We start from the raw sequence: 9,296 nt of genomic DNA on the forward strand, positions 1-9,296 counted from the left end.
ACTGTTGGATGGTTAATTCCCCTCCCTGCTAAACATTTGGATTTTGCCCACTTTGGCCCAGAACAGCCCCAGGCATCTGCCGTGCCCACCCCAAAGTTGCGTGGGGTGCCCCTCACCCCAGCACTGTGCGGCATCACTCCCCTGCTTGGTCAACGATTAACATCAGGACAAACAGCTGCTTAGTTGAACCCAGAAGTTCTGACTCCCCGCATCTCCCCACCCTGCGGTCTGACCACTAGACCCCCCTCCACTCTCCGAGCTGGGGATGGAACCCAGGAGTCCTGGCTCCCAGGAGATAGGGACAGAGTGGATTCTCCATTCTTAAATGAAGACACCTCTTTCTAAAGGATGTGGCTCATTTCCATCCACACACACACAACCCGCCACCCCCAAGCCAGAAGAAAAAGACATATTGAAGGAAGCAGGGCTGCGGTGGAAAAATACAGTATGTGATCGTGTAATCGCAGGTTGTAGCAGAATGCAAACGCGCCGGGGGATTGGATTACGCTTGCACTGACAACCTGGCATTTCCTAACTTCTGACTGCTCGACTGTGACTCCACGGGGTTCTTGGAATGTAGATTTTTAATACAGATTAGATATATTCACACACACACAGAAAGACAAGCAAATTATTTTGTGGCTCAGCAATGGGTAACCGGAACATAACGTAAGGCTTGGGGCCTATGAACTTTGGCACAGATAAATGGCCCAATGGTCGTCCCTAAATTTGGGGGGATTGGGAACAGGGGAGGTTTGTCCATAACGACACCAGCCAGCCACAGGGACGTGAGCTAACGCCAGCTTTGGGATACTGTAGGATGGGAACATCTGCAGATGTCTGACCACAGGCTGGCCATGGCAAGGAATTGACATGTGTGATAATAAGTTGAAATCAGTAATATCCTAACCTACAGGAGAAGGGACCCTGACATCAGCAGGGTGAGGAGAGACAGATAAGGAGGAGGGGAGAACCCCCTAAGGAATAGGCATTAGGCACAGTGGCGTTAAAAATGGTCCCCCAGGCTGTGGGCAGGGGGCAAGCGGGATGTAGCGTTTGGGGGACGTTGAGGACATTGGAGGAAGGTGATGGTGAGGAGGAAGACAATGGCTAACGATTCCGGTTGTTCCACAAGGGGCGGTGTGCGGGGATGGGCAGACGGACATTCTGTGGTAACGCTGTCCCCGGGCTGGGCTGAAGCTTGTGTGATTCTGCTACAGGGTGTTGATCAACAATTAGAAACAGAAGGTTCCTCCAGTGCGAGGGCTGCGACCGGCCCCATCGGGGTTCCCAGCTGAAGGGCAAAGTTAAGAACGCTGGGACGGCTCTAGGGACCAGAACCTGTCAGACCTCCCAGTGATCGCTGGGACTTCGTAAGTAATCAATAGAATTAACATACGACTCATATATCGGGCGCCAATGTGCAGGAATCAGGTGCTGCATGGCCCGTGCAGGGCAGGGGGTCAGGAGAGCAGCTTCACCAGCAGCAGCCCAGTCAGGCCAGGCAGGTAGAGGGCAAAGGAGAATTTCCCCAGAGCCGGGCTGGCTCCATCGGTGGTGGCAGGGGTTGTTTTGGTGGTGGTGGTTGTTTCTTGGGGGGTGGGTGTTTTTTCTGCAGGTTTGGAGGTCGCCTCTGTGAACACGAACCCGTAGACTGCAGAACTCATGATCTCTCCGTATTTAATGCCCTTCACAGACTCAGTAGCACAGCCTTTTGCAACAAATGTTGATATCACTGGAGGTGAACCTGAGGGAGGAAACTAGCCTGTTATTAAGTGGGGGCAGCTCTGGTTCCTTCTCTGCCCCCAGAACCTCTGTCTCCACCATCCAGCGGTTCCCGCCTCTGCCCCCCGGTCCCACCCTCCCGGTGCTCTCCCTGCTCTCGCTGTAACTGGCCACGGCAGGCCGGGCGTCTGGTCCCCTCTTGCCTCCCCCGCGCCCCTTTCTGCAGCTCCACAAGAGACTGAAGCTGGAGTTTGGATCCCAGCTGATGGCCCGGGGGCGGCTCCTTCCCCAGCGCGCGGCCCCCCGAGGAACACGCCCAGCTCTCAGCGTCCCCGGCAGCCCCGACCGCTCGGTTCAGTTATTTTATAAACACCCCAAAGCGCTGGGAGTCCTGGACACACACTGAGAACAGGAGCTTCCACACAGAGCAATGGCTTAGCTCCACCTTAAACATACAGGGAGTGGGGTCTAATGGTTAAAGCAGTGGGGGCTGGGAGCCAGGACTCCTGGGTTCTCTCCCCAGCTCTGCATCGTTGACATAACATTGACATAACAACAAGAGACGCGTTGTCATAACTCCAGGAGCCGGGCAGCATCACTGAGGCGGGGGAGCTGGTCTGGAAGGAAAAAATTCCCAATTCCTCTCTCCTTCCCTCCGGCCAAAACCCCTCTTGGCCGCCCCCACCTTCCCAAAGCTTCAGCACAGCCCGAGGGTTGGGAGACTCTAGGGGCCTGTCTACACTACAGCTTAGGCAGGTACAAGTTACGTCACTCCAGGGTGTGAATAAGCCACCTCCTTCAGCGGTGTAAGTTACGCCACCCTAAGTGCCGGTGCCCACTTCCCGCTGCCATCCCACTGCTGCTCGCGGAGGTGGTTTTATTATGCCGACCGGAGAGTTCTCGCCTGTCAGCACAGAGCGTCTTCACCGGATGCGGTACCATGGCACCGCGGTCGCCCTTCTAGTGTAGACTGGCCCTAGGTTTCAGCAGCCCTTTGGGGAGTTCCCGAGGCGTGAGGTTCCCGGGCTCGCTCCCGCACTGCGGCCAGCTGGCAGCATTTACCTTTCACTAGGTTCCCAGCGAAACTGATGCAATAGTTCTCATCCCCTGTACAAGGGGTGTCTTGGCTGTCGCAGGGATTGGTATTCAGAGCAAAGCAGGTTGGGCACTGCAGCCCATTCTTGGTGGTGTTCTCCTCGGGCACTGAGAAAGGAGAGACACACGGTTACAGGGTGGCTTGAAGTTCATTTACCCCACATTGTGCGCCCACTCCCCTGCATTGCCCAAGTGTGTAAAGGCCCCTATCCCCAGCCCGACAGCATTGCTCCGTCCGTCTGTCACACAGCAACCTCGGAAGCCTGCAGCTGATCAATTCCAGCATTTCCAGGCACTTTCTAGGCCCCCAGGGCCAGAACCTTGCTGTCTTTGGGAGAAATCAGAACATGCCCCCCCTCCCTCCCCCCACCAGCTGATTAGCCCAGCCCCCTCTGCAACTGTCTCAGATCAAACAACTGGTCGATGGCCCCACTTACACCCCCATCTCCGTTCTGCCCAGCATCCCAGGGGTGTAACACCCGGAATGACTGATCTCCAAGACAGAAAGGAGGATGGTGGGGGGTAGGGGAAATGGGGAGAGGCGTATGGGGGAGGGGCACTGAATCCATGGCAAAGCAGTGGAGATTGGAATAGAAAGTTGTCTCCAATGCACTCCAAGAACTTGCTGGATGATCTGAGCCCGGCTGTGTTATTTTCCCAACCAATCTCTGGGTGATTGAAAGCCCCCGTCCCCACCACGGCCTCGGCTTTGCAGGATTTTGTTGTTTAAGAAAAGCCTCACCCACCTCTTCTTCCTGGTTAGCTGGTCTGTCGCCGACCCTCCCATGGCGTCCCCCCACTGCTTGTTACCCCTTTTATCCCGACCCGGAGACTTTCAACAAGTCCATCTCCTATTCCCAACCCAGCCTCCGAGCAGGTGCAGACATCTTTGCTATACCAGGCAACCCCTTCTCCCTTTGTCCCTGCCCGCCCGGAGCAAGCCGTGCCCCTCGGGGCCGATATCCCAGCCGTGTGTGTTCTCCCCCCACATCTCTGTGACGCCGGCGATGTCCCAGCTGTGATCACTCACTCATTCAAAAGCTGAAAGCGATGGGAAATCCAATTGTTTGGGGAAATGGCCAAATGGGCCGGTTTGAATTTTTTGCACAAGGACCAACGGGGATAAACTGGCCAGCGATGAACAGCCCCGAGTCTCTGAACTCAGTTTCCAGCCATCAGAAGAGGGACGTCTTGGAGCAGCTTCCCACAGTAAGTGGGGGGCAAAGCCCCCAGCGAGTTTGAAGTGGAGGCTGATAGACCAGGAGGTTTAGATGTTAGCCCATCCCGGCTGCTGCCCCCTCTCTCGCCTGCAGCCCTCGCCCGTCTGATTTCACATGGGCCCCGACTGCTCCACCCCCTGGTCTGGAGACCCGCCAGCTACAGCTATTTCAATGGCGACAGAAATGACATTCGAGTGAGTGGACTTTAGGGCAATAAAGGGGAGAAATGGTAACAAAGACAATCGTGCCGGGGCTTGTCCACATGAACCATTCGACTGTAGTAAGGGGATCCGGGGTGTAAGGATCTGCCGGGGTGTGAATCGACCCTGCACCAGCCTGCCACGGCCCAGCTGTCCACGTGCAGCCTGCTGACACGCGTGAACCCTTCATTCATGTGCTTTAAGCTAGTGCCCTTCCAACAAGCCATGAAACGGCACCGTAAAAACAGATCCCTACGTACCTGCCAGTACAGCCGAGTTACACTTGTCTGTGTTGCACTGTGCGATGTTGACCCGGATATACTTGCCATTCCCAAGAGTGACAGTGACGGGGCCTTTTATGAAAGCACTGAAGTCACGTACGCAGCCTTTGGAAAGGTTTGTGGACTTTGTCTCGCCTACTGTAATTAAAAAACCAAAGAACAGAACTGAGAGGCTGGGAGGGGAACCTCGAGGCGGAGCAGGGAGGTTCTTTTACCTCCGAGTTTGGCCCTGGGGTGACGTTGCTGGGAGCCCGTGCCCAGTTCTGGCACCCACCATTCTAGAAAGAGTTTGCACACTTGGGGAGGGGTCAGAGAAGAGCCATGAGGATGATTAAAGGGCTAGAAAACCTGCATTAGAGCGAGAGGTGCCAAGAGCTCAATCCATGTAGCTGAACACAGAGCAGATCTGGGGGTGACATGATCCCCGTCTGCCAGAACCCACCCGGGGAACAAACATTTACTAACGGGCTCCTCAGTCGGGCAGTGGAAGGTTCTCTGCCGTGAGTCTCTGCGACAGCGACTCTGCTTGAGAGCCAGGTAGAGACGAAGCCGGCTGCAGGGAAAGTGGAATTTAAAACATCCCCAAGGGGTCGATAAACCGGAAGGTGATTTCGCTGCAGCAGAAGTGAGTAGGCAGGAGGGCAGGAAAACATGGCCCCAAGGAATTATGGGAAGGCATTGGAGGACTATTGGCGACTGTGTGAAATAAGCTAGTGTACAGCTGTGTCCCCACTGCAAAGTTAAAGTGGAACCCGGGTCTAAGCTACACCTTGAACTGCACAGCCAGCCTGAGCTCACAGCTCATATCCACTCAGGTGAAAGGGTCTGTGTGTGGTTAGTAGGGACGGTGGCGGGGGTTAGAGCTAAACCCCGGGTCACGGCCCACATTAAATGCAGTGAAGCCGTACCCTGAGTGGGTGGAAGTTTTAATAAACCCATTTGTGACTGCGCTGGGAAAATTTCCTGACTGTGGTCAGAAGGGTGGGGGGGGGGATAGATAGATAGATAGATCACATTAAAGCTGATTTGTGCTATGCATCCTTCTTACAGGGTAAATGAAAGGAAACATTAAATCTCTTTAATTCAAAGGAAGGATGAACAAAACCAGGTCTGTAACTAAGGTTTTCAATTTCAAAAGGGCAAACATTGAGAAGGGAACTAGTGAAATCTACTGTCCTGATCCCAGAGAGTTGAAAATGGAGAAGGTTTGGAATCTCTTGAAGTCAAACAGGCAGAAACTATCTTGAATTTGCATCCCAAGCAAGAGAAAAATCTTGTAAGGCCAGGCTCCAGCCCTGAGCAGCTGACTAAGAGGTTCAGACAGGATTCTGGGAGCCCGGTAGTGTACAAGGGGTCTCACTGCCAATTTCCCTTTTTTAACATAATTCAGAACGTGCATTTCCACCCAAAGCAGCTTCGCTTGCTGCAGCGCAGCCGTCCATTGTGGAGCTGAAAACGTAGTGAATAAAAATCCATAACTAAAGCCCAAGGGGTGAGATCCTGGCCCCACTGAAGTCAATGGCAGATCTGCAACTGGCTCCAAGGGGCAGGATTTCAGACCGCCCAGTCTTCCGGTCGCAACCCTATAATGTTGCCTGAACAAATCAAGCGTCGAGCCCAGACTGAGTGTTCTGTGCCGGGTGAATGTGCTTTGTGGGTGGATTGTGCTGGGGTTGGCCGTAGCGATGAGGATGTGTCAGACTGTGGGGTAGGATGTGCCTGGACTGACGGCAATGTCACCTACCCAGTTTAATATCTTCTGCCACCGTAAAGCAGCCGCCTTTAGCCGTGTCTACTGTGCAGGTCCCTGCTGGAGGCTGGCAGGAGTCTGCTGAGCCATAGCACGCTTGGCATGTCACTGTTTGTGCTGGAGAAAGAAGAACACGTGTTTCCTTTTTACTGTGACGTAACAGTGTCACTCTGACACGTCCCTTAGCCCCAAGTCTTCCCCCTCTGCTCCAAACAACCGAGGGGTTAACGGACCCAGTTTCCTCTGGGGCACTCGGCAATTGCTCAATTTGAACCGCCCTGGGCCAGTGGTACCCAGGGGGTCAGCACGGGGACGGGTGAAGGGGATGGTGCTCTTCCCAAGCTCCGCCCACAAATTCAGCTCCGCCCACCCAAGATCTCATTCCTGTTTTAAAGGTATTCACAGTACCGGAGAGTCGCTCACTTCTCAGCGTGCGTTGCCTGAATCCATTGCACCACCCAGGGCTCCTTGCAGCCCCCCATTGCCCTCACAAATTCGAGTTCCCCTCCCATCTCCTTCTATAGCAGGTTTGCCAGGCTCAGACCCCCACCCCCTACATAATGCCAGGGGCTCTGTGTACCCTCCATTCCCCTGCCCCGTACCAAGGTCTCCTATTCTCTCCCCATGCCAGGGGTTCTGTGTGCCCCCCATTCCCATCCCCCATACCTGGGCCCCCAATCTCCCCCAATGCCAGGGGTTCTGTGTGCCCTCCTCCTCCCCCTCCCCCCCCTCATCGTCCAACTTTCTGCCTGGGAGATCAGCCGCTCAGGGTGTAACATGTTAAGCTCCATGGTGACATTGGGCAGAGCTGGGCTGGGGGTGTTGATGGGCTGGAAGGTGTCAATGGCCCCATCAACCGGTTCTTTGAACTACACACAGTCACAGAGGGGGTTGAAGGTCTGGCTGGGCTGGCCAGACTCCAACAGCTCTGTGTGTCCCCGATTTCCCTCTTCCAGTTTTATGATTCTGTCCCCACCCCCAAAAAAAACCAATAGGGTTCTGCCCAGTGATGTCTATAACATCGTCTGCAATTTGGGAGTTGATGGAACGCAGCATTCAAAAGTTACTTCATTGCACAGAAATAGGGAAATGCCATTGAGGTGAGTGCGGCCAGTTTGTCTGGGCTGCCTGCCGGCCAGCAGAGGGGTCTGACAGAAAGATTTGGGGTGCAGAAGCCAGCTGTCTTGGCCTTTAGCTTCGCGGGGATTGCTCCCCTTTGGGAAGGCTCTGTGTTGCGCTGGCCCCCAGTTTTACAGCCGGTTACAGGCCCTAGGCTTAAGTTAAAGTCAACTTTGCCCACATCCCTCTGGATCAGCCCAGCCATTTGCAGTATGCGGGGGATGGCAAGGATGGAAATTTCCAGGCAAAAACCTGTGTTAAACAGCACAAAGGGACGTTCATTGTCTCTTGTTCCCCAAATTACCATTGATACAAGTCATATTAACCACAGCGCACAGACCTCTTGGGGACCTGTAAGTGGAGAATCTCTGCCCTTCAGTCCTTATGTACAGTGCTCTGCACAAAAGCTATGTAAGTGCAACATCTTCACAGCTTTTCTTTTAGAGAGTCTAAGAGTTTCAGGCTCTGATGCTGATCTAGTCTGAGCTCCTGCCTAGCTGAAGCCAGAAAACCTCACCCAGCCCTTCCTCCATGCAGCCCATATCTGATGGTCGAGTTAGAGCCAATCTTCCAGAAGGACGTCCAATCCCAATGTACAGAGACCAAGAGATGGAGAATCCCCACCCCCACCCCCACCCCTCCTTGAGAAACTGGTGCCAGGATTAATTCCACCTTGGACTGATCTAAATTCAACTCCCACCATTGGATCTCATTCTGCCTCTGTTTGCTCGGTTGGAGAGCCCTCTGCTACCGGACATTGTAGGCCTGATTCCAGGTTACACTCAGTCCCCTATTGTGTAATTTACTCCTCTATTAATTCCCCTTTATGCTGCCAAAGCAGTGCAGAGGGGCCTTCGTGGGAATAAGAATTCAGGGCAGTGTCCAGTCACGGTGTCCCTCAGGTCCACGCCCAACAGATGGGTTGCTATGGCTGCGGCCCTTGGGGAATTCACACCCTGAGCACTGCAGTGTGACCAGTCTAACCCCTGGGAGATATGGAGGTCGATGGGTGAATGCTTCCCTCAACTCGGCTACCATCGCTCGGGGAGGGGAGTTCCTAGAGGGATGGAAAACCCCGTCCTTTTGGACACGAGGCATCTTCACTACGGTGCTCTGCTGGCCCAGCAGCAGCTCTGTGGCTAAGCCATGACAGCAGCCATAGTGTAGACAGGGCCCTGTACCCCACACAGAGCTAATCCCCCCTCCCTGCACAGGCTGGATGTTCCCCTGACTTGGGGTCCGGGGAGTATAAAGGGTCCAAGCCCAGGAGGGGTTAGACGGCCACAGAAGCAGGTGACTCACGTGGGGAAGTTTGTGCATTCGTCGTAGCTAGGAGAGCAGGGAGAAGGCAGAGGAGGAAGGAAACCATCCTGGTGCTGGGAGGCTCACGGGGCTGGGCTCGGAGCCGAACGGGGCCTTCTACCGGCTGACACAGCGAGCTCTGCCTGAGGGGAGAGGAGAGAGTCAAGACCAAAATGAGGCGAGAAAGGGAATTCCAGCCGAAATTTGGGCAGAGGAGCACCAGGCAACGGAGTCACACAAATAACCAATTCTGTGCTTCACTGCCAGTTCCAAAAGATCGGGTGGGAAATCGTTTTGGGTTGGCCCAAAATTCTCGTCCAACTGCAAAGCTGAACGAAAAATGATTTTGGTTCATTTTCAAGCATTTAGAAAGATTTTAAAATTGGATGAAATAGAAATGCTGCCATCAATTCTGAAATGAAAAGACATTTTGAGTTGGAAAAAATCCAGAACGTCTAATTCGGGAAATGTCCAGACAAAACATTTCCATTTTTTCAAGGTGTTTTTTCTCGGATTTTTTTTCAGCTGCAGCAATGTGGCGAAATTGACACAAATTTGCAAAATGTCTCACTCGCCCTGAACCTGCGTTTTTCAGTGGAGAAAC

General features: G+C 53.8%; 1 protein-coding gene across 1 annotated transcript; it reads right to left on the bottom strand.

The window, feature by feature from the left end:
• Positions 1-621: 621 nt before the first annotated feature.
• LOC140902974 (phospholipase A2 inhibitor and Ly6/PLAUR domain-containing protein) lies at positions 622-8,759 on the bottom strand. The gene is given in 5 exon segments (XM_078850506.1): positions 622-1,765; positions 2,788-2,928; positions 4,501-4,659; positions 6,266-6,388; positions 8,693-8,759. Coding segments are annotated over 5 exon segments (792 nt in total). The 3' UTR covers positions 622-1,463.
• Positions 8,760-9,296: the final 537 nt, after the last annotated feature.

Source organism: Lepidochelys kempii, chromosome 24 (genome assembly GCF_965140285.1).
Source record: "Lepidochelys kempii isolate rLepKem1 chromosome 24, rLepKem1.hap1, whole genome shotgun sequence".
In the NCBI taxonomy this organism is placed as follows: domain Eukaryota; kingdom Metazoa; phylum Chordata; order Testudines; family Cheloniidae; genus Lepidochelys; species Lepidochelys kempii.